Source organism: Perognathus longimembris, chromosome 20 (assembly GCF_023159225.1).
Source record: "Perognathus longimembris pacificus isolate PPM17 chromosome 20, ASM2315922v1, whole genome shotgun sequence".
Taxonomy (NCBI): Eukaryota; Metazoa; Chordata; class Mammalia; order Rodentia; family Heteromyidae; genus Perognathus; species Perognathus longimembris.
In genome coordinates, this window is record NC_063180.1 from 43996275 (window position 1) to 44023955 (window position 27681).

Here is a 27681-nt window from a genome sequence, read left to right on the forward strand (position 1 = left end):
GTCCCCGGGCTGGAAGACCTCGAAGCGCAGCTTGGTCAGCATGGACGTCACGAAGTTGGGGTCGGCGTTGGCGAACAGCGGCATGGAGGCCACCAGCTTGCGGCAGTTGAAGTTGATGATCTCCTGCGGGAGTCGGGACGGGGGGAGGGGGAGGTGAGGGGGGGCGGGGCGCCGCCCCTCCCTGCCCAGCCCCCCCCCACCTCCCCGCAGCTCACCTCCCGCAGCGGCTCGCTCAGCTCGCCCAGGATGCTCTCCTCGTCGAACATCTTGCCCTGGTAGCGGTGCTCGTAGTAGTCGTGGATGCGCTGCCGGGTGTCGGGCGGGAGCTTGTGGAAGGACATGTACTGCTCCACCTGCTTGTACTGCGGGGGGGGGGGGGGGGGGGGGAGGACGGGCCGTCACCGGAGGCAGCGGCCGGGCCACAGACCAGGCACTGGTGGCTCACGTCCGTCATCCCGGCTACTCAGGAGGCCGAGAGCTGAGGATCGCGGTTCAAAGCCAGACCAGGAAGGAGAGTCCATGAGACTCTCGTCTCCAATGAGTTCAAGCCGCAAGATCGACAACGAGAAACAGCTGGTACAGAGGATTCAAGCGTGCTTGAGGGTAGCGGACACCGCGGGAGCTCATGGTGGTGCCGGACAGGTTAGGCTGGGATGTGGAGCGTTGTCAGCCACAGGAAGGGAGGTGAGGCCTAGGCTGGAGCCCGTCCAGGCCAGGGGCAAAGGGAACCCATGGAGAGAAGCGGGGGGGGGGGGGGGGTTTCCCAGGGAGGCCCAGACGCAAACTGACCACGAGAAAGGCAGGGGCTGCGCCTGAAATGTCTGGCCGCGGAAGCTCGCCTAGCACGGGGAGCAAGGCACACTCGCGGCAGAGTCTTACACAATCCTCTTTGTGTGCACTGGCTTTTTCTGTTTTGCGTGGTTTGTGTCGGCCATGGGGCTTGAACTCAAAGCGTGAGCGCTGTTCCTGGGCCTCTTTGTGCTCAAGGCGAGCGCTCTACCACTTTGAGCCACAGCGCCACTTCCGGTTTTTTGCGGGTTCACTGGAGATCAGAGTCTCACGCCTTTCCTGCCCGGGCTGGCTTTGAACCACCATCCTCAGACCTCAGCCTCCTGAGTAGCTGGGATGACAGGTGGGAGCCCCTGGCACCCGCACGTGTGCGTTTGTTTGTTGCGGCGGGGTCTTGCTGTGTAATCCAGGCTGATCTGAAACTCACCATCCTCCTGCCTCGAGCGCTGGTACCGTCGGTGTGTACCGCCACGCGCAGCTCAGTGTGTAACGAGTGGAGGGGCAGAGGGGAGCCCCCCCCCCCACTGCTGAATACTGAACAGCTCACTCGGTGTCAATAGGCCACCCGAGGTCTGACTCATACTTCCTGTCACCAGCCCTGACGGAGAACACCTGTCACCGCGGCCGCCTCGCCTATAGCTAACGAGCCCACGCGCGTGTCCATCCACAAGCGGGGCTGAGCTCCCCCCCACACACACACACTGCCCCACGCCCTCCACAGAGCCAGGCCGCTCAGACGGGGCATCCAGTGATCTGGAGTGGAGGGGGCGGGGCAGGTGTGGCGGGGGCGGGGCAACAGGCAGAGAACCCCCTGGAGCTGAGCGGGAAGTCTAGCCCATTGTACAACTAACTGGGCCCTTGCTGCTCGTGGATGGACGCGGAGCGGGCCAGCGCCGGCATGGCGGGGTGTCACGCCTCGGAAGCCTACCCAGGACTGGGGGGCTGAGAAGAGAGGCCAGCAGGGGGAGGAAGAAGAGGAGGAGAGGAGGAGGGGGAAGTGGAGAAGAAGGGAGAGGAAGGAGGGAGGGAGGGAGGGGGAGGAGGCAGCCAGGAAGGAAGGGAAACCCAGAGCCGCTGTCATGGAAACAGCCCTGCAGGGACAGTACCTGCTGAGCACTGACCAGGCTGAGCACACACCCAGAGAGACCTACTGGTCCCCTTCATGTGGAGAGGACAGACCCCCACTGAGGGGGGAGAGGTAAGAAGGCATCGATGCGCTGCCTGTCATCCCAGCTACTCGGATGGCTAAGATCTGAGGGTTGTGGTTCAAAGCCAGCCTGGGCAGGAAAATCTAGGAGACTCTCATCTCCAATGATCTACCAAGAAAAGTCACCAGTGGAGCTGTGGCTCAAGGGTAGCGCACCAGCCTTGAGCAGGGAAGTTCAAGGACGGCGTCCAGACCCCCCGAGTTCAAGGCCCCAGGAGACAGACACACCCCCTCTGTGGGATTACGGCTGGGGAGCTGACAGGAATTCTCGGTTAGGCGGTGTCCCCAGCGCCACCTCCCCCCAGCCTGGACCGGAGGACAGGGCTGGCCCCTGGGGGCCCCGGAGGGCGCTGCTCCGGCCTACCTTCTCCTGGTACTGGCGCCGGGAGGAGTCCAGGGACTGGATGAGCGCGGTGGCGTGGCCGATGAACATGGCGTAGCAGGTGGCAACCCACGATCATGCTTAGCATGGTTAGCCACACGTCAGACATGCCCAGGGGCGCCTGCCGCCCGTAGCCGATGCACAGCATGTGGCTCATGGCCTTGAACAGGGCGTAGGAGTACTGCTTCCCCCACGAGTTGTTCTGTGGACAGACCGACCGGGCTGGGTGAATGCGGGAAAGGTCCTGCGGGCTCTCTGGCCCCCTGGCAGCCCTCGGCCCGGCCCTCCCACCCCCCAAACCCCGCCCCCGTTCTCGCTCTGGCTGAGGGCCTTGGGTGAGGGGCAGGGGGACCCCGCTTCTTCTTGCAGGGGAGAAGGGGACCAGGCCGGGCCCCCATGGGGCAGCCTGGAGCCTCTTGGCTGAGTGGCAAATGCCTGCCACGACCACTCCCACCCACAAGTAGCTCTGCGCTAAGCCCGGTTCCCCCACCGATCTCAATCACGAAATCAGAGACTCTCCTGAGGGGGGAGGGGAGAACAGCTGGGCAGTCCGAGCCCCAAAACCTGGTCCTCCTTCTATGATCCAAACGGAAGTTGACCCCCCCAGTCCCATGGAAGGAAGCCCGCCCCATCCCCCCGCCCTCCCCCCCCAAGCTGGCTCTCACTGCCCCAGAGGTGGACTGCAGAGGAGGAGGGAGGAGGTGGAGAGGAGGCTCCTGGCTATTTCTGTCTCCAAAGCCGGGCAGTGTCACAGAGCGTGGGAACACAGACTCAGGAAAGCCACCCCACCGGGTGCAGCGCCGTGGGCCCGGCCCCCTCACGCCCGGAGGACTGTGGCCTCACGGGAGGGTCACCCGTGACCCCCCCACACCTGGCCCCTCCCCACGGGCACAAACCCAAGCCGGCGTGCTGCCTGCCTGCAGCCGCTGGCCGAGCGCGCCCCGGCACCGGGAGGAGGGCCGGCCCAGGAGCCTCCGAACCCGGGGCTGCGTTCAGGGTCAGCAGCCAGGGCAGAGCTGAGTGCCTGCCTTGACCAGGGCGGGCCCTGGGGAACTGGGAACCCCAGCCCCTGGGGGAGGGGGTGGGGAAGTTGGATCCCCAGGCCTGGCCAGCGGAGGCACAAAGACGGCGTGTGCATGTGTGTGCACACTCTCCTGACCCACTGGGAGCTGTCCCTGCCCACAGCAGGGCTGGGAGCTCTTCCCGAGGCTGCTAAGGCCCCAAGTGCTCACCCAGCCGCAGGGGCGGGAGACGGGGAGGCCAGGCTCCGTCCTGCCTCCTCTCCGTGGCTGGTGTGCGTGTGTGTGCGCGTGTGCGTGTGTCTGCGTGGGGAGCGAGGCGGCCCAGCTCCGCCTCTGGAGTGGAAGGTGGTCCCACATATATAATCTGGTAGTGCGTGCGGGCTGCAGGTTATTATTAAACTCTGGGGTTCAGCGTGTGGGGCAGCAGCCCAGCTGTGCCACCCTGGTCCCATCCGTCCGGTCACGGGGCCTCCGGTCTCCTGGGGTGACATCGGGCCGCACTGCGCAGCCGCAGTGGTGGGAAGGGTGGGGAATGGCGTCCTGTCCTGTCCTGGGTGGGCGTGGCAGCCACCTCCCATCGCGTGCGTGCGTAGCTCTGGCCCCGCCCCCCAGGAGTCCTGAGCTGGGGGCGGGGCCTGGGCCTGGCCGCTGAGTGGGGCCTGCGCGAGGGGGCGGGGCCTGCGCGAGGGGGCGGGGCCAGGGCCTGGCCGCGGAGTGGGGCCCCGCCCGCCCGCCGGGGCTCGCTCCCGCCCGCGCTCACCACCATGCCGTTCATGGACACCCAGCAGTCGCGCGGAAGTCCTGCAGCATGGGCACCAGGAACTGCAGGCAGCCGTCCCAGTGGCACAGCAGCAGCATCATGCCGATGAGGTTCACGATGCGCACCACCGCGCTGGCCAGGTCGTAGGTCATGTGGAAGATCTGCGGGCGGAGGCGCGGAGTGAGGGGCGCGGACGAGCCCCCAGAGAGGCCACCCCCCCCCACCCCGGGAGATGCGGCCATCGGGGTCACAGGAAGGACACAGCCTGGGACCTGAGGGCGAGCGGGGCGCTGTCGACCCAGCTACTCAGGAGGCTGAGCTAGGAGCATCACGGTTCGAAGCCATCCTGGGCAGAAAAGTCCGTGAGACCCTGATCCCCAATAACCCCACCCCCAAAGCAGAAAACACACAGACATGGAACTCTGACCTTGAGTGGTTTACAGGCCCAAAGGAGCTCAGGGACAGAGCCCCGGCCCTGAGTTCAAGCCCCAGGACCAGCACCACATAGACCTGATACTTGAAGCTCCCCGGGAGCCACGGCTGGGAGTCGGACCCAGCTCAGGATCCAGCCCAGGGGCCCTGGGAATGTAGGGGCGCGGCCTCGGGCCACAGGCTCCCCCTTCCACCCCGGGCCTTGAACCCACCCAGCTCCTAGCGGCAGCATCTTGCAAAGAATAAAAACCCAACCTCTCTGATCGCTTTTTTCTTTTTTTTGTCATCTGGAAAATGGTGATAAAAATGTCTTCACTGAATGAGTTGTCAAAAAGATTAAATTATACATATAAAGTACTTTCTTAATGCCGAGTAGAGAAGTACTGGAAACATTACAAGCCGTAATGAGCTGCTAAGTTGTTATTAATAATTCATCTTCACTTAGCCCGGCCCGGCCTCCAGCCCCCTCCCCTCCTGAAGCTCCGGGAGGGAGGGAGCTGTGGCGGGGTGGGAAGGGGGGTTGTAGATCTGTCCACGCTCCCTGCCCCGCCCCCCCATGTAGGTGAGCTGGTGTCTGGCACGAGTCGCCATGGTGATGGTGCAGGGTTGGGGAGGGGGGGGTCGGCAGGGGTCCTGGCTGAGCAGGTGACCTCCTCCTCCAGCCACCCGGCCTCAACAGAGCCCGGAAAGGGGCGTGGAGCCCGAGACCTGGCGGAAGCCCACCGCGGGAGGGGAGAGGGGAGGCCCGAGGAGACGGCGGGGGCCTTCCCTGTGCTCAGTCCCCATCCTGGTGGGCAGGGGGTCTCCAACGCCACTCCTCCCCGTCTCTGGTCTGGGGGCGCCGGTGCTGAGCCCCCTTCCCGATTCCCTACTCCATCGCCCTCCCAGCAGCGCTGACTGTCTACACCCCACGACCCCACGGCCGGACGCTCAGGTCAAGCGGGCCGTGGTGCCGGCCTCCACCCGCGGGCCGTGGCCACGCGGCCTCCCCGGCCCAGGGGTGGGGGGGGGCTGAGCGATCCCCTCCTGCTGTGCCCCTCACCCCCCCCCCCCCAGTCCTTCCCCCCACCTCGCCTCCTGCGGGCCGTTTCCTGGAAAGGCCCTACAGCCCCCGGGTAGATTCTTGGCCTCCGTCGTTCCCTCAGGGGCTGGAAGGTGACATTTACTGCCAAGTGTGGTGGCGCACGGCTGTAATCCCAGCCAGTGGGGAGGGGGAGATCTAGAAGGTGGTGTTTCCGGGCCCCCCTGGGTGCACTGGGAAACCGTATCTGAACCGCCGGCTCCTTGCCTGGATATGGGCGCAGGCGCTGAGATGAATGGACGGGGGGGGGGGGGGGGGGGGGGGGGGCAGGGCGGCCAGGATGTGGTTGCTGAGGACCAGCTTGGCTGTGGTTGGGAGAAACTGCTCGAGTTGTATCCCCACGGGGCTGGGGCCCCGCCGCCCCATAGTCAGCCGCCCTGGGTCAATATTTGCCTTGCTCTTTAGATTTCATTAAAACCCCGCTTCCACCACGCCGGTTCTCCCTCGGGGAGGCGGGAGGTCGCTCCGGGCCGCCGTGCAGGTGGACTCTGCCACCTGGCGCGCGGGGAGGCCACGCCCACCGCTCCCCGACACGCGGGGAGGCCACGCCCACCCCTCCCTCCCCGACACGCTGGGAGACCACGCCCACCCCTCCCTGGCACGCTGGGAGACCACGCCCACCCACCCCGACACGCTGGGAGGCCACGCCCACCCACCCCGACACGCTGGGAGGCCACGCCCACCCCTCCCCGGCACGCGGGAGGCCACGCCCACCCCTCCCCGGCACGCTGGGAGACCACGCCCACCCCTCCCCGGCACGCTGGGAGACCACGCCCACCCCTCCCCGGCACGCCGGGAGGCCACGCCCACCCCCTCCCCGGGCCAGCGCCCTTCCTCCCAGAGCCTCGGCTCGTGGTCCGCGGGATGGGCCACTGGCGGATCCGCCAATCCCGGATCCGCCCTGGGCCGGGGGGGGGGGAGGGGGGGGTGGTGGTCCTTCCCTCCCCACCTCTCCCGGCGCCGGAAACCGACAGTCAAGCGGCCACGTGCTTCCTCTTCGGGGACCTGTTGCATTCCCACCCAGAGCCTCAGTTTCCCCTCATGGAGAACGATGAACGCCCCCCCCACCCCTGCACCTCAGGAACCAGCGCCCGAGAGCTGAGGCCGGAGGCACCGAGCGGCCCGACTCGGGGTTACGGGGGTGGGGGTCCCTTCCCAGGGCCAGCCCCAGCTCCCCTCGACCCCCCAGGACCGCTCTGAGCGCCGGAGGAGCTCAAGGCCCGCAGGAGCGGGGACCGTCAGGGTCAGGCCTGGCATCCTGCCTTCTCCAGCCTGCTAGGAGAAAAGAAGCTTCTGGAATGGGTTGCTGGAGTGCTGGGCCCTGCAGGGGAACATCTGAAGGGGGGAAGGGGGGCAACCAGGGTTTCTAACAATAGCCCTGGAGCCTGTGAGGAGCTCACACCTCCGAGGGAGGGGCGGGCAGGCTGCTGACCTAGATCTCCCGGGACAGAGACAAAGGCTGCCCCCCCCCCCGCCCCGCCAGCCAGCACGGGCTTCACCGGGCCCACCTGCCACCCCCCCCACCCTGCCCACGCCATCCCCCCTGCCCGTGCCACCTCCAGCCCGGTGTGACCGAGTGGACAGCCACGGCGGCCAGCCGGGCGCCTGGGGAGGCCGCAGCTCCGCCGGGCAGAGCCCAGCCCGGAGCGCCCGCCTTGAAGTCCGTCCACCCGCCACGAGCACCACCTCAGGATCGGCTCCCACCCGTCCTGTTTCCACCAAGAGATCCTTGAGCCTGAGCTGGGGGGGGGGGGGGCGCTCAGAAAATGCCAGCAACGGAAACAGCTGGGGAGACAGAAGCCCAGTGAGGAGCAGCGATCGAGCGCAGCCCTCGTGTGACCTGGGCCCCCCGCAGCCCCCCCGCAGCCCCCCCAGCACGCTGAGGCCGGCGAAGGACCGGAGGAAGGATGGGGTTCCTGCGGCCGGCCAGCCGGGAAAGCCCAGTCCAATCCCGGGGGTTCAGGGCTGGGCGCCGCCGCCGCCGGGAGAATCAGCTCAAAGCAATTTCCTCTGCAGCTGGGAGGAGAGATAAGGGGGTGCGCGCGGCGGGGTGCACGTGGCACACAGCCACCCATCTGGCCTCCTGGGAGCTCCCCGCCTGCCAGCTCGCTGGAGTAGCGATGTCCGGGTCAGGGCCCCGAGGCCTCCGGGGGCCTCCGCCGTCCCAGCGACAAGGCCCAGGCTTCACGGGGCCTCGGCTGCCAGGAAGGAGCCGGCGGGAGGAGCAGGGGGGGGTGGGGGGGTGGGGGGTGGGGAGGGCTGGCCCCGGGGGCCTGAGCTCCCAGCACGGACAAACAACCACAGCCCCCAAGGAGCCCAGGACGACCGAGGGGCAACGCTGCACTCCAGGGGTCGCCGCTGGGGCCCGGGGACACACGGGTGCCCGGGAAGGGAAAGCTCCCGCGTGCCCGCCATTAGTGGCAAACCGGGCGGTGGGCGCCAGGGTCCCGGGAGCCGGCGGGGCTGTGCGGTCCTACCTGCGCCAGGCATTCTGGGAAATAGGGCTGCCTCCTTCCTTCCTACCACTGGGGGGGGGGGGGTGGCCACCCCTGCCTCCCAGGTACGGTCCCCTCCCCAGCCCCCGAGCTCAGGCTCACCCCACATGTCTCAGGGATCTCGGACACAGGCCCCCCCAGCTGTCTGCCCCCCAGCCCCCTGATCCCCTCAGAGCACCCCGAGAGAGTCCACAAGGGCCCCCTGGGCCCCGCGGAGGCCAGGCACCCAGGGGGAGCACCAGCCTGGCCAGCAGCTCCTGGCACCGGAGGCCCAGAGCCGAAGGGAGACACAGACCCCACCACTGAGAGACACAGCCGCCCCTTCGGGCCCAGCCTCCTCATCCGGCAAGTGGGGGCCAAGCCCACCCCGGTTCCTGTCCCCAGTAGGCATGAGGACCCATGGCACGCTACCAAGACACTTGGGGTGGGGGGAATATTTACTAAAGAGCTTCTTTCTGCCTATATGTAAGTCTTGAACTCAGGGCCTGAGTGCTGTCCCTGAGGTGGTTAAGCTCAAGGCTGGTGCTCTACCATTTGAGCCACATCTCTTTGTTGATTTATGAATTCACTGGAGATGAGAGTTCACGGACTTTCCTCCCTGAGCTGGCTTTGAACCGTGATCCTTAGATCTCAGCCTCCTAGGTAGCTAGGGTGACAGGTGTGTGCTACCCGTGTTTGGCTTGTAAATGGCTCTTCCAGATGAGGGCCTGGCGTGTAAATGGCTCTTTCACAGCAGGCTCTACGTAGGGTCTCTACAAACGTCAGATATAATTACGTCACCCATTCTGCAGATGAAGAGCACAGGCGGGGGGGGGGGGGGGCATGCGCTCCTACAGTGTGGACTCGGGGTTTAACTCGGGTCTCAAATGTGCCATTCAAGCTTCAAAGCCCACCAGGAGCCGGGCCCCCCACCCTGGCTCACGCCTGTCCGCCTAGCTACTCAGGAGGCTGAGATCTGAGGATCGTGGTTCAAAGCCAGCCAGGGCACGGAAGTCTGTGAGACTCTCATCTCCAATGAACCACAAGAACGCTGCAAGTGGCGCTGTGGCTCAATGTGGCAGAGCACTAGCCTTGAGCTAAAGAGTTCAGGGACAGCGCCCAGGCCCCGAGTTGAAGCCCCAAGGCCCCCGGGATCCCGTTACATGGACCAGGGACTGCCGCCCTCCCGGGAGCCTGGAGAGCCGGCCTGACTCCCCCCGCCCTTCCTCCTGACCTTGAGTGAGTCACTGTCCCTGTTTGTCAGTGGGAATCATGCAAATTTCCCAAGCCACAGAAGTGTCTTCCTGCCGCCCGAGAGCCGTTCTGCCGCGCAGGCGAGGGCCCTGCCTCGGAGACGCGCGAGTCTGCGACGCCTCTGACCTGAATCTGCCAAGTGCCCCGCCTGTCAGCCGTGGGCGGGGAAGAGGAGTGGGGATGGGGGGGTCGGGGGGGCCGGTGGGTCCACACCGAGGACTTCCCACGAGACTCGGGCCTCCGAGGAGGCCAGGGAGCCGCGGTGAGAGCCACTGGGGAAGACATGGCCAGCAGCTCCACTGGCATGGCCCTCTCTGCACCCATGGGGGTGGGGTGGGTGGGGAGCTAACAGAGCCCCTCACCCCAACCCCAGAGCCCCTCACCCCAACAACAGAGCCCCTCACCCCAACAACAGAGCCCCTCACCCCAACAACAGAGCCCCTCACCCCAACCCCAGAGCCCCCTGGCTGGCCTGAGGCCGCCACAGTAGTGACGGTCAGTAGTGACCAACACGCATCCACGTACCCAACAAGGCCACCGCCCCACCTTTTCCTCCAGAGACGGGCGCCCGGGCCACGCGTGAGCCAGGCTTCTTCCGCACCCATCTGCAGGGCTCTACCGTGTGTGCGTCAGTCAGTTGTGGGGCTTGAACGCGGGGGACGAAGCCCGGCCGGGGCCACCGCGCTCTGCACCGGTCCCGCGGGATTCCACCCGGGCCAATCCCCAATGGACTTGGCTTCATCCCCCCCCACCCTCGAGCGGCCGCCCGTCTCTGCTTCCTCCCTCCCCCCAGATTTCCCTGGGGTGCCCCCCCACCCCCGACATTCTTACAGAGCCTCGGCGCCTGGCTGCTCCAGAAAAGCCCAGTCCAAAAACCACCGCCAACAGAATTCTACCAGAATCTGACTTCCTCACTCACAGCCAGCCCGGGGGGGGTGGGGGGGTGTGTGGGGGGGGCGGGGCCCTCTCCCCAACCCTCCCCCCCAGAGGGCCTCAGGAGAGGATCCCACCCCCCCCAGGGGGCCAGGCCTGGCTTCTGCCTGCCCGCCTAACCAAGGACCACGCACGCACGCGACCAGGGGGTAAAATCCCTTCGCGTCTCCGTTTGCTGGTGCGAGAAGCAAGCTCTCCACGCCCCTGTGGGGGGGTAGTGTGTGCGTGTGGTGGGGGGGATGCCTTGGGCAGTGTCACACCCGTGAGAGGCAAGCCGGAGATGACTACAGCATTCGTCCCCCCCCCAGTGGCGTGCCGGGCCCGGGCCGCGGGCCCCTCACCTCCTCCCACTGGTGGATGTAGCGGATGAGGCGCGAGAGCCGCAGGAGGCGGAGGAGGCTGAGGATCTTGGTGAAGCGGACGATGCGCAGGGCCCGGGCCGTCTTGTAGACCTCGGAGTCGATGCGCGTCTCCACGATGAGGAAGATGTAGTCCACGGGGATGGAGGAGACGAAGTCCACCACGAACCAGCTCTTGAGGTACTTCATCTTGATGCGCCGCGGGTCCAGGATGATCTCGGTGTTGTCCTCCACCACGATGCCCGTGCGGAAGTTCAGCACCAGGTCCACCAGGAAGAAGGTGTCGGACACCACGTTGAAGACGATCCAGGGCGTGGTGTTCTCGTCCTTGAAGAAGGTGATGCCCACCGGGATGATGATCAGGTTCCCCACCATCAGAAGCAGCATGGTCAGGTCCCAGTAGAACCTGCCGGGGAAGCACAGGGCCCGGTCATGGGGGGGGGGGGGGGCTGGGGGAGGGGCTGGGGGAGGGCGCTCCGGTGGGGGCCGAGGACAGAGCGAGAGGCTCTTCATTTCTCTTTCCTGGTCCTAGGGCCTCAAACTCAGGGCCTCCGTGCCGCCCCTGAGCCTCTTTGTGCCCAACGCTAGCGCTCTACCACTCGGGCCGCAGCGCCACTTCTGGAACTTTCTGAGTAGTCTACTGGAGATAAAGAGTCACACGGATTCTCCTGCCCGGGGCTGGCATCGAACTGTGACCCTCAGCTCTCCGCCTCTTGAGGAGCGAGGATCGCGGGTGCGAGCCCCTGGTGCCCGGCTAGGAGAGGCCCTGACGAACCCCCTCCACCCTCCTCTCCCGGCCCTGCCGAGGCGCGAAGCCCGCAGCCGCCCCGCGGGGGAGGGCGGGGCCTGTCTAGGGACCCATCTCACCCCCCCCCACTCCAGACTCGGCCGGGCTGCCAGGCACAGACGTCACACACCGGAGACTGGGGGACAAACAGGGGCCAGAGGCCCCAGCCCAAGCTCTTCACCTTGGGCCTCAGTTTCCCTACTTGGCAATGACGCCCCTGGCTGACGCTGTGACACCCCGCCCCCTGACCATCCCATCCTCCCACGGAGGAGGGAGAGGAGGAGGGAGGGGGGGAGGGGTGTTGGTGAAGAGGCAGAGTGGGGCGCGCACAGCCGTCCGTGCTGGGGTTCATCTGCTCCCCCAGAGCCAGCGGGGACGCTCTGCAGCGTGCAGCCAGCACTGCTGAGTGCAGACCCAGGCCCGGGGGGCCCGGCCGCTCCTCCCGGGCCCCCGCCCGAGCACTGACCGCCGCCGCCGGGCCGGCCCCAAGACCAGAGCTCGCTGGACGGAGGTCACAGGCCGGGCAGGAGCCAGCGCTCGCCTTCTCCAGGATAACGGCCTTTCTGCTGGGAGGCAGGACGGGGGGGGGGGGGCCGGGCCGGTGTTCCCCGAGTCTTCAGAGGGTCGCCCCCAAATCCGGATGGACTCCTGCCTGAGGAGTTCCCTGCTTCACCGGACACGTTTCTTCGCCCGCATGGAGAGGACAGATCGGGGAAAGGGTGGCGTCCAGGGGCAGCTTCTGGAAGCTTCTTTGAAAGCCGGGGACCGGTGCCTCGCGCCTGTCGTCCCGGCCACTCGGGAGGCCGAGGTCTGAGGATGGCAGTTCCAGGCCGGCCCGGGCAGGAAAGTCCATGAGACTCTGGTCACCAAGGAGCCACCAGAAAACCGCAAGTGGAGCCTTGAGTAAAAAGAGCTCGGGGACAGCGCCCAGGCCCCGAGTTCAAGCCCCACCGCCGACAACAACAACAGCAAAAATAATAAAGTCAAACCCTGGAGGATCTCGACAGGGGCCCCCCGGGGGCTCTACCCAGGCTAACAACGCCCCCCCCTCCTCCAGGAGCCCTCTCGCCCCCAAGGGCACCCCCCCACCCCCCCACCCCGCCAGCCTCTGCACCCTCCTGAGAAGAACCCAGGCAAATGGCACCAGCTATGATGGAATGTTCTGGAGTTGGAAACACTGCCAGCTCACGCCCCCCCCCCCCACTGCATACTCTCAGAAGCCCCGCGCAGGTACATCCATTCACACACACACACACGCACACACACACACACACACACACACACACGGTGCACAGAGCCCTGCGTGCACAACGCCACCGTTCCGTCCGGCTCATCTGGTGGGGTGGGGGGTGGGGGGGGGGAGCGGGAAGCGGGAAGAAAACAAAAGGCCAAAAATCACAACAGAAAACCCCCAACGCGGCGGCGCGGGGAGCGGCGGAGGGCCACGTGGCCTCGGTACATAAAGCTAATAATACACCAGGCTGGAAGAGCTTCTAAAATTACCCGACGAGCCGCAAGGCGCGGGAATGCTGACTCGGGCGGCCCGCCCCTCCCCCGCGTCCCCCCCCACCCCAATCACACGCCCAGCCCCAGACGCTAATTAACGGCGGAATGTTTGCATCGAGTGGTCCTCATAAAACTCAATCAGAGGAGGCAAAAACACCCATTTCCTTACATTCTGACTAATTGTCTCAAATCTCGGGGTTTCCAGATGCCGGAGACGTCGCTGGTGCCGGCTCCGGGGTCTGCACGCTCCAGCTTCTTTGCCTGTCTGGGATCACCCCCCCACACCCCCGCCCCCAACGGCTCCAGGGGCAGCGGGACCTGGAGAGGGAGCCCGGGTCTGAGGGCGGGGCCGACGCCACCACTGACCCCGCGGGCCTCCGTTTCCTCATTTTCCCGGGGTGCGCACCTGGGGACCCCGCCAGTGCGTAGGAGGTGGAGACGGGTGAGCCCGTCCTGGACCGAGTTAGGAAGAGCCTGTGTGAAAACCCAAAGAAGCCTGGGCACCCACGGCTCACATCCAGCTCACTCAGGAGACTGAGGCCTGAGGGTCCATGGTTCAAAGCCAGACCAGCTGGGAAAGTCTGTAACACTCACATCTCTAATAAACTACTGCTCCCCCCCCCCCGAAAAAAGAGGAAGCGGAGCTAAATTCAAGGGCTCTACCTCCTAGCCTTGAGCAAAAAGCTCAGGGACGGAGCCCTGGCCCCGAGCTCCAGCCCCAAGACCCGCGCAACAACAGAAAGGAAATCAAAAGGGCTGGGGGTTTGGCTCAAGTGGTAGCGTATTTGCCTATCTAGCACAGAAGTCCTAGGCTCAATCGTCAGTCCTGGGGTGGGAGCGTGTGTGTGTGTGTGTGCGTGCGCGCACGCGTGTGCACGTGTGGTGGGAGTCACCGCTCCTAACTAGCAAGATCTTGAGGGTGAAACGAACTGATGTCTGTAAAATGTTCTGACCTCTGCCCTAGAGTACGTGGTGAGAAAATAAAACCCGACATCTGCAGAAGTGGAAGCAGAGGATGTCGAGGGGCTGGAGGGGGGGCCCCGTAGCACATGTGGGGGGGGGCCGGTGGCTAAAGGTAGGGGGAGGGGAAGGGGGGAGGGCAGTACCTCACTGATCAGCAACCAGATCACCGATGAAGTCAGCGGTTCTGACCTCGGGAATCTGGCCGCCCCACTGGAGGGGTAAGAGAGCCGGGCCAGAGTGAAAGAAGCTATCACGCCTGTGGCCCGGGCGTCTGCAGCGGAGGGTGGGGAAGGGGAGGGGGGGCCGAGTGGCCCGGGAAGGGGGTGACAGGGCTCGGGCGCTGGGATCTGCCCTTGGCCTTGTAGCCTGTCCTTCCGCACTTTGCCAGATGGTTTGCACAGATCTGGGAAAAACCTGGCCGGGGCTAGAGCCAAAAACCTGTGTTCAGCACCATGGACAGCGTCCGACACGCCGGGCCGCGCCGGGCCGCCAGGGGGAAAGCTGGCAAAGGCCCCTCCTCATCCCCAGTCCCAGTGCTCAGGGGCATTGCAGGTGACTCGGCCACGGGTCGTGTTTACCGGGCGACCTTCACACGTGTCCCAGGCATGGAACACACCCCCTGCGCTCTATGAATGAATGAATGAATGAATGCAGGGAGCCTCACACCAGGCTGCTTGTCTTTTGCAGATGATCCCTAGGCTTGCCCCAGACCAATGGCGGCTGAGCTCTCGGTTCTCAGGCTCCTCTGGGGGAACAGAGGAGGCAGGCAAGGACCTGCATCCCACTGGGGAGGTGTTCTGCCACAGCAGGGGCGGCCCCTGCCCTGGGAATAGACCAAGAGGAGGCCAGAGGCCTCCAAGGCCCAAACCTCTCCTCACCCGGCCACTCAGGTGGGCTGAGATCTGCGGCCCAGGCAGGAACAGTCTTCTCTCCAATTAACCACCAAAAAGCCGGAAGTGGAGGTGTGGCTCAAGTGGTAGAGCGCCAGCCTTGGAGGGGAAGGTCCGGGGTAGTGAACTCAGGTTCGAGACCCAGGATAGGACTGGCACCAAGAAGACAAACAGGTGCCCTGGTTATCAGCACTCGGGGAATCAGACAGCTTCACTCAGCGCGGGTCCACGGACGCAAGAAGAGAAACAGCATTCCCGAGCCCGATGGCCGCCGCCCTGGGGCCCCCGTCACTCACGGTGAGTCCCACAGTCCGAGGTGGCGGCCCAGGTGCCGGGCCGGGCCTTTGGGAGGGAGCGTGGGCCACATTCACGACAGGCCGACCCGGGCACCTGCCTAGTTCGAGGCCCGGCCTCGCTCCCGCCCGGCGGGGGTCGTGGCTAGAAGGCCGTGGAGGCTCAGCCTCCTGTCTAGGTCTGACTTCCTCAACCCAGGGCCTGGCCTCCTGCCTGGGCCGCAGGCAGCCGGAGCTGGAGGCGCAAGGCCCAGGCTGGAAGGAACGGGGCGTCTGCACCGTGCGTGGTGTGTTCTGAGACGAAAGCTATCTCCTGGGGGCTGGGAAGGCGGCTTCGCGGTAGGGCGCTTGCTCGCCCAGCATGCATGAAGCCCTGGGTTCGAGTCTCCAGCACCACATATACAGAAAACGGCCAGGAGTGGTGCTGTGGCTCAAGTGGCAGAGTGCTAGCCTTGAGCAAAAGCAGCTCAGGGACAGTGCTCAGGCCCTGAGTTCAAGCCCCAGGACTGGAAAACACACACACACACACACACACACACACAAAACCAAATGGTGACCCCGGAAATCCCGTCAGCTGGGAGACAGAGAAAGAAGGGCGTCGTTTTGTGACATCATCTCCCTCCTTCCACATACGAACTGCCCCCTGGATGGCTCCAACCTGGTGCCCCGGGAGCCTCGGCCCAGCCAGGGCTCTGGGCTCTGCTCTTCCGGGGAGAACACGGCCCCATCTCTGACGCCTCCCGTCCTGCGTGCTGCCTGCGGCCCGGCCCACAGACGCGGCTGGGTTCCCCCCGCCAGCAGAACGCGTCCCCCGGAGAGCCGGCCCCAGCTGCATTTCAGTTCCAGGGTTCCAAACGCCCCCCCCCCGCCTTCTTATCCCCGCTCCCCACCCAGACCCCCCACAACCCCCCTCCGGAAGTTGCCACGTTCTGCCCGCTCTGCCTCTCCGGGGAAGAAGCGGTTTGGGTTTGGGGTTGTTCAGTCGCGCTCTGCCGCGGGACCCACGCCCCGCCACGCTCTCTGGCGGCTACTCGCGTGGATTTTGTGCCACCCTCAGGGACCACGGCCATGCTGGCCTGGGGTGCAGCAAACACTCAGCCCCCAGCCTCCTGCAAGCCAGAGGCCAAGAGGCTAAGGGCTGCCCTTCCTGCCCTTCCAGCCGCACCCCCCCCCGGGGCCGCCCGGGCCCCATCTCTGCCCTCCCGGCTCCCCCTCCCTCCAGCTCTCTTGGGTGCTGGCCGCCGGCCCTCGGCTCCCGACCCCGGGGCCCTGCCTCTCCCCGCCCCAGACGCCATGGGGTCACTCAGCGCCCTTCCCGGCCCGGCCCACCCCTCCTCCTCACCGGGCGCCGGGGGCCTCAGGGGGCTGAGATCTGAGGATGGTGGTTCGAGGCCAGCCTGGGCGGAAAACGCCCCAAGACTCGTTCCTCCCACGACGCCCCCGAAAGCTCGAAGCGGCGCTGTGGCTCAACGCGGCAGAGCGCCAGCCTCGGGCCCAGAAAGAGCTCGGGGACGGCGCCCAGGCCCCGGGTTCAAGCCCCACCACCCACAAACACGAAAGCACAAAGCGGGCCAGGGCGGGGCACCCCCGCCCCCCCCCACGTGTCTGCGGGGGACGTTCTGTGCAGACGCGCCCCTTCCCACGACTCCAGACAGCTCCACCGCACGTCCACGCGCCCCGGAGCCCACTCTCTCCACGCCTCACCCCTCCCTGCCCACCCCGGCAGCCCCCCACCCTTCCTCCAGACTGCCCTCCCCCCGCCCCCCGCTCCCCAAAGCCCAGAGCCACCACCCTACCCCACCCCCTCCAGAGCAGGACAGGCTCCCTGCCCACTTCGCATCAGGGGCCTCCCAACCCTCCCTCCCCCCACCCCCACCCCCGCCACCAGCCTCCCCCCCCCCCACCTCTTCCCTCTGGCCTTTGCAGGCTCCCTGGTGGCAGAATAAGCCCCTCCCCGCCAAGCTCCTGCACCCCACAGCCAGCAGGACCCTCTCTCCCTGCTCTGCGCTCGGCCTCGGCTCCCAGGACAGGCTGGGCTTGACTCCCCCTCCCCCCCGCCCCCCTCCTTCAACCCAGCCTCCTCTCAGGGCCCCAGCCTCCCCCCCCCCCCCAACAATAGCGGAGCTGCTCTCTTCCTCTCGCCCCGCCTGGTCACTGGGGCTCTATTTTTAACCCACCTCAAAAATCTCTGACTCAGATTCACAGGGCTCCAGGTAGCTGGCGGCTCCCAGCCGGCCCCAGGCTGCAGCAGGAAGGCAGGCGGTTAGACTCCAAGCCCAGGGCGCCCGGCACCTGCCCGGGCGGCGGCTTGTTTGGGTCTGGAGCTTGGTTTTCTTATTTTCTAAACGTTCCCATCGGGATCCTTCCCTTGCAAACAAAAAATTGATGGGTGTGTCATCGGAACCCTAATCAAATACGATTGCTCGACCGGCCTTGGGCCTAGGCTGAGGGCTTGGTTACAGCCAGGGTGGTTTAGGGAGCGGGCCTGGGACGGGCTGAGCCCTCCCCTCCCCTCCCCTCCCCTCCCCTCCCCTCCCCTGGGCTGTGGTCTCCCAGTCACCCCGCAGACACCTGGGCCCTGAAGCGGGGCCCGGCACCCGAATTTCTACCGAGCAACGAGGATGTTCTCGCGATGCCCGTGTCCAGTTCCGTGGCAGAGCGCGCGCCTCGCACACACCGGGTCCCGGGTTCCCGCTGCAGCCCCTCCCCCCGGGAAGAAAAGCCAGAGAGCAAACCGCACGCCCGCTTACGCCCGCCGTAGCCCCAGCTACTTAGCGGCCAGACATCGGGGCTGGGCAGTCGGGGGCCAACGGGGCACCATCACCCTCGAGGGTCCATCGCGATCAGTGCCACGCAGGAAGCACCAGGAGACAGACAGACAGACAGGCAGACACACGCGCACGACATCTGCTTTGCTCTGTGGCGCTCCAAGCCGCCAAGATGCTGAGTTCCCTCAGGCCAGCGGCCTGGCCTCTCTGTGCTTCCCCGGCTGAGCCCGTCTGCGGGGAAGGCCGGCGGCGGGGGCGTCTAGGTCAGCTTATTCACACGATAGACCAGAAAGGATGCCCACAAAAGACTCCAGCCGCGCCCCCCAGAGCTCCGGCTCGCCCGGGGACAGCGCGAGAATAGAACGCTGCTGTGCAGTCGCACACGTGAGCGCGGCCTCTGGGGAAACTCGGAGGCTCCGGCGCAGCTGGGGCGGAGGCCGCCTGGGGCGGGCGGGGGGGGGGGGCGGAGGCCACGGGGGGGGGGCACCGGGAGGGGGTGAGGCCCAGAACCCCAGGCCGGGCAGCAGCGATGGGACTGCGCAGGGCGGAGTCTACGCGCCAGTGGACAGGGCCAGGCGGGCAGGGGCTCCCCAGGGGCGGGCGGGGTCCCTGGGGTGGTGGGGGGCCCCGCTCAGAACCCCTGGGCTGGACGCATCTCGGGCACATCCGGCTAGCAAGGACGCTGAGCAGGCCGCCCCCCCCTCCCCGCCAGGCTCCCTCCACCCTGGGCCTCCGCCGCCCCCAGGCTGCGGGGCGCTGCCTCGGACCCCCAGCCCACCCCCCCCCCCCGGCGAGGAGAAGGGGGGCAGGGCTCCGGGGAGGGCGGCCCGTCTCCGGGCTGAGCACGCAGGGCTTCGCCCCGCTGTTCTGGGAGCAACCGCAGAGCAATCAGAACTGCAGACGTGAGGCAAAGACGGGACTTGGGGTGGGGGTGGGGAGGACACCCCCGCTTCTGGGCTCCCAGCGTGACAGAGCAGAGTCGCCCCAGGTGTGGGGAGGGCACGAAGCCCCCCCACCCCCCGGGGGCCGGCAGTGCAGCCCGGGCTCTGGGAGCTGTGGGAACCCAGGTCTGCTCCGTGGACGTGGTCCCCGATTCGAGGGGGGGCTCGTCCCCCCCGCCCTGTCCCCATCCAGGGGCCCAGACCGCGTCTTCCCTCAGCGGTCTCCGGCGTGGACGGCTCCGCCGACCCGCCGACGCCTGGGGCCCGGAGCGAATGGACCGGCGGTCCACGCACGCTGGAGGGGGGCACCCCGCTTCCCCAGGTCCAAGGGCTGCTCAGGCCTCCGGGGAGAGCCCTCCCACCCCCCCCCCCCCCGCCTGCTCCGGTCCGCCGGGCAGCCCGGGTCCCGCGGGCTCCATCGGCTTTAATGGGGTCAGGATTACGGGTTCGATACCCATTTGTCCAATTAGCTCGGCTCTCCTCTCAGCCTCGGCTGGACCCCAACCGTGGCCACCGGGCCAGGAAGCGAGTCTGGGGGGGTCACGTGGCAAGATGGGGGGGTGGGGGAGACAGGAGTGGGCGGTGAAGACGGGCGGCCAGGTGTGCAGTCCTGCGGCCGGCGCCCTGGGCGGTCGGCAGGGCCCTCTCTGCGGGACACACTTCTTCTGGAAGGTGCCGGTGGGATCTGCAAGACCCCAGGGGGGCGGCGGGTCTCCCCTGACCCCAGGGAGGGGCCCGGGCACCTCCTCTGTGGGCGGGAAACGCCGTGGGCCTGGCCTCGGCCCGGGCCACCGCACAGCGAGGCGGGCGGCGGGGCGGGGAGGCCCTGGGTTTGAACACGCAGCCCTCCGCGCGCAGTCCCCAGCACGCGTCCAAGGAAGTAGGGCGCTGCCCCCTCGCTCAGCACCAGCTCCGGCGGCTCCGTCCACGAGGCCTCCCCCCCCCCCCCGACCATCCGTCCCCGCCGCTCCTCCCGCCCAGCCGTTCTCACCCACGGGGACCCGGAGACCCCGAAGCGAAGCAGGGCAAGACTCCTCCTCTCCCCTGCTCTCCAGGCGAGCGTGGGGGGCGGGGGGAGCCCCTGGCCGGTGGTCTCCGGGGAGGACGGGTCCCCTGGCTTGCCCCTCCCCCAGCCCACAGGACGTGCTTGCCGCTCCGCGTGGGTTCGTTTCTGAGCGCCTCATTCACGCAGGCATAACAAATCCACCCACACGGGGGAAAAGCTCAGACAGACTCAGCCGCGTAAGTACCGGGGGGGGAGGGGAGGGGGGCCCCCACGGCTGCGGCGGCCATCGACCTGGTGGCCCCACTGCTAGCTCTGCGATCCATGGAGTCCGGGACTGGGGGTAGGGTGTCGGGGGTGAGGGAGAGCCCTCAGCCTGGCTGGGGGCACGGTGGGAGGAGCAGGTCCCACCCCCGCCCCGGGGGGGGGCGGGGGGGAGTGGGTCAGGGCGGGATTCGGGACTCCGCGCGCCGGCACTGGGGTTTATTCGGCGGCGTTCATCCCTGGCCTCCCAGAGAAGCCCCAACGGCGGCCGGCTCAGATGCTAAGAGGAGCGAGGGCTGGGGGAAGAAGGTGGGGAGGGCATGGCGGGGCGGGGGGGAGGTTCGCCCACCCTCCTTCAAGCTCGGAGGCCACAGCAAGGGCGGATTGGTTCAAAGGCTCCGTTCAAGAACTCCCTGCTCAGACCCTGGACCAAGCCTCTGTCTTGATCACAGACGGAGCCCCGATACGGGAAGAAGCTAAGCCCTGATCTTGAGAGACTGAGCACCGGCTCTGCCAGTCACAGGAGCCCGGGGTTCTATTCCCCGGGGGAGGGCGGGGGAGGACGGGGGGGGGGGGGGCCCAGACTTCAGAGCCCCCTAGGATGATAGTGAGAGCCTCTGAATTAGGCCAGGCACCAGTGGCTCCCATCTGTCACCCTCATTACTCAGGAGGCTGAGGTGTGAGGATTGAAGTTCAAAGCCAGCCCAGGCAAGAAAGTCCATGAGACCATCTCCGATGAATCACCAAAACGGGAGCCGGACGTGAAAGGGCTGGCTCAAGGGGTAGAGCGCCAGCCTTGAGTAAAAAAGAAGCTAAGGGACAGCGCCCAGGACCAGCACCAATAAATAAATATAGAATCAATCTTCAGATGTGGGAAGCCTCCTTTCTCAAGGGATGAGCCTAAGGCTTCGGGGTTGTCTCGCTGTTGTTGTTCTAGACATATAAACCAGGGCTGTAGCCCAAACTCAAATTAAGAAGGGCACCCCGAAACTATCACCCCAGTAAGACAGGCATGAGGCCAGGGTGACCTGAAGAAGCTCCAAGAGAAGGACAAGACCAGGAAAATCCCTCCCCACCCCCAAACCTTCTGTCTGGAAATTGGCAGGGGAGGGGAAGGGGGACCCCAAAGCTTTAGACCTTCCCAGACGGTGGCTGGGGCGTGCTGTGGAATGTATGGCTTCCTCTGTGACCTTGGGCCAGTGGCTCGGCTTCTCTGCTCCTCTGCCCCCATCCGGAAGAAAGGCTCTGGGTAGACCTTGGGAAGGCCTCTCCAGCTTGGGGGGTGGGGGGACCCCCCAGACCCAATGACCACACCCTCTCAGAACCTGTCTTCCGCATGGTGAGCTGTAAGACAATATCCTCTTGAACTACTTATGTAATTAATTTTTTTTTCAAAGCAAAGAAAGGGAGAGGAAGGGCAAGGGAGACGGAGGTGAAGAGGAGGTAGAGAAGGAAAGGAAGGGAGGGAGGGAGAAAATGGGAAGGAAGGGAGGGAGGGCGGGCAACGATCCAAGGTCCCAGAGACCTGGGTTGAATTCCAATGCTAACTTCACAGCTGTGACTTGGGGTCCCGAATCTGGGGGTGTGTCGGGGGGGAAGAGTGACCAAGGGACCCGGGACAGGGACCCAGGACGGCCCAGAGCGTGGCAGCTACTGCGGCGGGCGGTACAGCTTTAGCTCTGGATTGAACCCCAACACCTGCAGAGCTTGGGGGGGGGGCGGGGGTCAAAGCGGGCGGCAAACGACAGGCTGGGGTGGGGAGCCAGACCGGCGTTCCGTCCCGTCATTTTCAAGTTCCAGCCACGCTTTCTGGGTGCACTGGGTGCACGGTCTGGCTGGAAAGAGAACTGCCTCTCCCACGCCAAGTCGGAGGCCCGGCCGGCCGCCCGGGCTGGGAACCTCGCCCTTCCCAGGGCCCCGCCCGCCCGCCCGCCGAGCACCTCCTGGCCGTCTTGTAGCCTTTCTATTAATTAGCAGCCGCCAGGCCGGGCGGGCGTTGTGGGAGTCCTGGAGCCCCAGGGGAGCGGCCGGGGCCTTCTGCCCGGGGTGAATTCCCCACGGGTGGACTGGGGCCCCTTGGGGCCTCCCAGGGCAGGGGACAGAGGCGGTGGGGCGAAGCCCCCACTTTAGGGAGGGCCGCTGCTGTCCTCCTCCCCGTCACACCGGCTTGCCTGCCCTGTCACCTCCGGAGTTCTCTCCCTGACTGACGTCTTTCCAGAAACATCTCTGCAGCAGCACCACTGCCACCCTTGTGGGTCCTCAGATGGGAGAAAGCGCTGGCTTAGCAAAGGTCCTGTGGCCACCCGGGCACCCACCAGGGACATGCAGAAAGTGGGGGGGCGGGGGGGAGGCGGAAGCCCGGCGCCTTCCAGGGACCGCTGGGGGCTGAGGCGGGCTGGGCATCCGTGTCCAGTGCTGGTGGGGCAGCCCCGCCTTCCACCAAGGGCAGAATCGAGACCCACGTTCTACAGGGTCCCCGGGCAAGGGGCGGGCTTGCAGCGAGGAGGCCACATGGCCCAGGAGGCCTCCCAGGGGCCCCGGGAACACACACCCTAAAGCCGGGAGAGCAAGACAGCCGGGGGGGGGGTCCCCACAGGAGGCCCTGGGCAGAGGGGAGAGCCGCCCGGCCTGGCCACGCGGAAGAACATGGAGCCACGCAGACCCAGGGCCCGGCTGGGGTTTCTGGGCACAGAGGCCTCGGGGGGGGGGGGGGAGGGGGAGCCTGGATCGACTCCCCGCTGTGCCAGCTGACAGCTCGCAGCGGGAGCTCACCTTGGAATTCCCCTCTGCGCAAGGCCCCCCCTCCCCTCCCCCCCCACCAGCCGCCCGCACCGCGCCGCCCGCACCGCCAGCCAAAGCCGGAGCCCTGGAAAAGGCCCGTCCACCATGTAGGGGCTTCCACTCCCAGGCTTGGGGGAGGGCACCCCTCCTTCCTGAACGACATACTCAAGCACCAACTCCAGCTGCTGATTTCACTTCCACCCTGCTGGCGACGGTAGACCCGAGCCCCGACTCTGCGGACACGCACAGGCACGCGCGCGCACACACGCACACGCACGCCATGCTCCAGGGAACGCTAGCACCCCCCCCCTCCTCAGCGTAGGGGAGCCACGGACCCCCGAGTCCGAGTGTGTCTGTGTGTTCTTCTGGATCCGCGATCTACGGTGTCCTAGCTGGTTTCCGAGCCCCCCCCCCCCCCCCCCGCCGTCGCGTACCGGCTGCCCAGGACCCAAGGAAGTGACTAGAATACGTGAGGAGTTCCCTGCTTCTGACCGCGTGGTCGTGGCTGCGCAATTCGTGGGTGGCGTGGGGCTAGACGCGCCGAGCCCCCCGATCTCCAGTTAGGAAAGAAAAGAGAGAGAGAGAGAGAGAGAGACGCCCAAAGAAGACCTGGCCAGCAGCTCCCGAGGGCTCCCGGCCCCTCTTCCCGACTCTGTCCCGACAACAAACCCTTCCTCCGGGCTGCAAGAGGCTCAGGGCAGGGCAGGGAAGAGGCTCAGCATTCCCCATGTCTAAGGCTGAGCCGGCGTTTGGGGGTACGGCAGTAACCTCAGAACCAACACCACCCACGGGAACTTGAGCCTCGGCCCCTGAGACGGGGCGTCCCCGGCTGCCCTCTTCCCTTAGCAAGGGATAAACCCAAGTTCCAAAGGGAAAATGGAGGCCCAAGGAGCCCCGGAGTTAGCCACGGGGCAGGGCGGGGGGTGGGGGGGCAAATGCTGGGCTGGGCTGGGGTAGCAGGGGAGGAAGCCCAAGGCAGTTCATCATAAGAGCCAGCCTGTTAACCAGTCACGGCTCAGGTTTTGGGGGGACCTTCAGAGCAGCCCCGCTCCAGCCCGCTTCCCCCAAGACAGCCCATCCCTGCCAGCCTGGAGACTCCAAACCACAAACCCAATCTATCACAGCCTGCTGGCAATTAATTGTTTATTAAACCAATTCTACCAGATCAGTGCGCGCTGCCCATCCACACGGTGACCCTGCCCGCCGCTGACCTGGGCAGCGTCTGGCACACAGCCTGGGTTGGGCCCTGGAGACTGACCGCAGATGGACCCCCAAGGCCGGCGGACGCCACTCGAGTGGGGCACCCGGTTGAGTGGTGGGTGTGTGTTCTAAGCTCGGCGGACTTGGCTGGGCCTTTGCCTAGCTCCCTGGGCTCCGCTGTCCTACCCCAGGGGCAGAGGAGGTAGGATCCCCCCCCGCCCACCGTCCCCCTTCCCCAACAGGCACAAGTGGTCTTTCTTGCATGTCTTTCCTTCTATCAGGCCCAGCATCAGATCGCTACAAGCCACAGAGGAGCAGCCGCTACCCGTCCCAGTGGCTTGTTGCAGAGAGCCACGTTCAAAGCTCACCTGGCCCCTTTCCCCGCGACCCCCCCCCCCGCCCCGTCCATTCACCAGTCCACCCTCTCACCATGCCCAGCACCTTCCCCCACACCACAGCCTGGGGGGCACAGGGACCGAAGCCTACGTCCCAGGGCCCCAGGAAAGACCCGGAAGGAGAAAGCTTTCCACCATCACGGGTAAGGGAGGCCAGGAGGACCAGAGCCCTGCCCCTCACGGTGCCCCCTCGGGGCTGGTTATCAGGGGAGGCTGCGCAGGCCTGGGGAAGGTTTGGTTTTAGGGTGACCAAACCCCCCAAATCCCACCCTACACAGAAGCTGCCTTACGAAGACAAGAGGGGAGCCTGGCACGGGGAGAGGAGCACCCCTCCGCGATCTCGAGTGGCCGATACGGGGGTCAGTCTGTGGGTGGATGTTTCCTGCCCAGCACTGAGGCACTCAGTGGGGTGGAGGAGAAGCCCGGGACACCCCTGGGAATGGAGGAGACCCCCCCCCTCCATGGCCTCCGTCCATTCTCCCAGGTCCTGCGGGGAGGGCCCCGTGATGGTTCACAGAAGTGGATGTGACTACACGGCTGCGTTCCGCCTGCCCGCTGGCAGGAACCAGGCGTTAGGGTTAGAAAGGGCAGTCCCTCAAAAGAAAGAATGGGGTGGGGGGCACCTCTCTTCACCACCTATTTTAAGTGTTGTCTGACTGGTCATTCCTAGCCCCAGCAATCTCTCTCATTGGATGGGAGACGGCTTTGCTCTCATTACAAATGCAGCTTTTCTAGAGTTTGCAAAGAGGGCTGTGGGTTGGCACAGCGCTGCTCCCTGACACAGGCAGGCAAGCGGGGTGGGCAGGGCAAGATAGAGTGGGGGGGGCAGAGGCCCAACGGGAGGGAGGGAGGGTGTGAGAAACCCAGGGGAGGGGGAGCAGGTGTTTCCCACATCCTCATCTCCCCCTGGGTGGGGGGGGGGGGAGTCCTGGAGGACCCCAGAGCCTTGGCTGGGCTGAGGACACTCGCCGATTCGCAAGTCCAGAGGCAACCAGCACCCCTCCTTTTCTCACCCATAGGTCCTCAAGTCCCACTAGGCACGAGCAGTTGGGTGGCAACTGACTCAGGGGACATGGGATGGGCAGGTTGGTGCCTCTTCCAGAACACTGATCCTGCTTTTGTCTATGGACCCACCGCTGACCCATGAGACCCCCCCTCCCTCCAAAGGTGCTAGGGCTGGGGCTACTGCCATGGGCAGGGAGGAGTAGGGCACCCGTGCAACTTGGGGGTCACAGGACAGCGGCATGTCAGCCAGGACAACGGACATCTGTGCCGGCCACCCTTCTAATAAGCAAGGTCATTCCGTCCTGCCCGCCTGGAAGCCCATGGGCCCCGCTCCTGCCCACCCTCGGGCCCAGGCTGCAGGGGGGTCCAGGAGCTGCAGGGGGCGGTTTACCCTGAGCTTGAGGCTGGAGGGGGGGGGGTCCGGCCTCCCCACGGCTATGAACACCCGCAGAGCTGCCCAAGGGGCGGGTGGCCGCCACCAAGGGGGTCTCTCTCCCTCCACCGCCGGCCGCCGCCCTCCTGGGCAGGGCCGGGTGAGCCCAACGGCCTGGGGGGGGTGGGGAAAGGGGCACCCCGAACCCCGCAGCCCGGAGGGGGCGGCGGCGGCGGCAGCGGCGGCCGGCGCGTGGCTCCCGGAGGCAGAGCCCCAATCCTGGCTGCGGACCAGCCTAGCCTAGGCCGGACTCCAAAACTACCTTCCCGGGCCCGGCGGCGAAAGTTCCCGGGGAAGCCGGCGTGGGGGGGGGGGAGGGGGGGAGGGAGAGATCTGGGGGCGTCGGAGGTGGGGGGGGCCCGGGGCTCCCCGGCGGCGGCACGGAGCAGAGCGCTCGGGGAAAGTTTCCCTCCCCGGCGGGGCGCACGCGGGGGGCCGGGGGGGGGGGGTTCCGGGGTCCCCTACCTGAAGTCGCTGTAGGGGTGGATGATCCAGAACCCGGCCGACTTGACGCGCTCCTGCTCGCGCTCCACGGCCTTCTGGCTGCCGAACATCCGCAGGGAGAATTTGTTGACCCCGGGCTGCAGCATGGCCCCGAACTGGCGCTGCATGAAGCCGGCCTGGCCCAGGCGCGCGTCGGCCTCGGGGAGGATCTGCTCCTCGGCGGCCCCGGCCGCGCCCGCCTCGTCCACTTTGATCGCCGCCGCCGCGTCGGGCGCGGGGGGCGCGGGGGGCGCGGGGGGCGGCGAGGGCGCGGGGCCCGGGGGGCGCGCGGGCTCCCGGCCCGGGGACGCGTCGCCCTCGGCGGCGGCCGGGAGGAGCCGCCGCTCCTCGGCGGAGTCGCCCCGGGTCCCCCCCGCGCCCGCGGCCCCCGCCGCCGCCGCCCCGCCGCCCCGGCCGCCCAGCGAGGCCAGGCTCCCGCGGAAGCGCCGGCAGTCGCCGTTGGTGCCGGACTTGCCCGGCCCCTCGCCGTCCGCCCCGGGGGCCGCCGCGCTCCGGGGCTCGGGGCCGCCCGCCGCCGCCGCGGGCGAGGGCGAGGGCAGCGGGCGCAGGCGGATGCTCCGGCGCCGGGGGTCCCCGGGGTCCCGGCCGCCCGCGCCGCCCTCCTCGTCCGCGTCGTCCTCCTCGTCCATGATCCACGCCTTGGCCCCCACCTGCTGCGGGAGGCTGTACAGCCGCTGGCGCATGGACGGCGGCAGCTTGTCCATGGCGCGGGGCGCGGCGGGGCCCGGGGCCGCGGCGGCGTCAGGAGCCCATGGCCGGCCGGCCCCGCCGGGCGGGCGGGCGGGCGGGGGGGGGGGCGGGGGGGGACCCGGGGCGCCGCCTCCCCGCCCGGCTCCGGGCGCCCCGCCCCCGCGGGGAACAATGGGCGCCCGCGGCACCGCCCGCCGGGCCGCGATCGGGGGGGGGGGCGCGCGCACCGGGGAGGGGGGGCGCGCCGGGGGGTCCGGCGAGCGCGCGCGCGCCGCGGGCGGCCCCGGGGCGGGGCGGGAGGGAGGGAGGGGGGCGGGGACCCCGCGAGCTCGCCGCGCCCGGCGTCCTCCCCGGCCGGCCGGTCGGTCCCGGGGCTCCCGCCCGCCTCACCTCAGCGGCCGCCTCCCCCGGGGCCCCGGCGCCCTCCGGCCGCGCTCGGGCTCCCGCGCCCCGGAATATTCATGAAGCCGCCGCAGCTCGCGGGTTGCCATAGGAGCGGCTCCCGCAGCCCGGCCGGCCTACCTGGGCTTCTTAAAGGGGCAGCGCGCGCGGGGCGGGGCGGGGC

At 67.1% G+C, this 27681-nt stretch overlaps 1 protein-coding gene across 1 annotated transcript in view; it reads right to left on the minus strand.

Annotated features, from left to right (window-relative positions):
- Hcn4 (hyperpolarization activated cyclic nucleotide gated potassium channel 4) overlaps nt 1-27147 on the minus strand; it is a 38963-nt gene extending 11816 nt beyond the window's left edge. Inside the window, 8 exon segments of the mRNA XM_048369066.1 lie at nt 2-123; nt 216-362; nt 2361-2444; nt 2446-2580; nt 4161-4198; nt 4201-4321; nt 10676-11099; nt 26388-27147. Coding sequence (XP_048225023.1) covers nt 2-123; nt 216-362; nt 2361-2444; nt 2446-2580; nt 4161-4198; nt 4201-4321; nt 10676-11099; nt 26388-27130 — 1814 coding nt within the window. The 5' untranslated portion in view covers nt 27131-27147.
- Between the last annotated feature and the right edge of the window lie 534 nt (nt 27148-27681).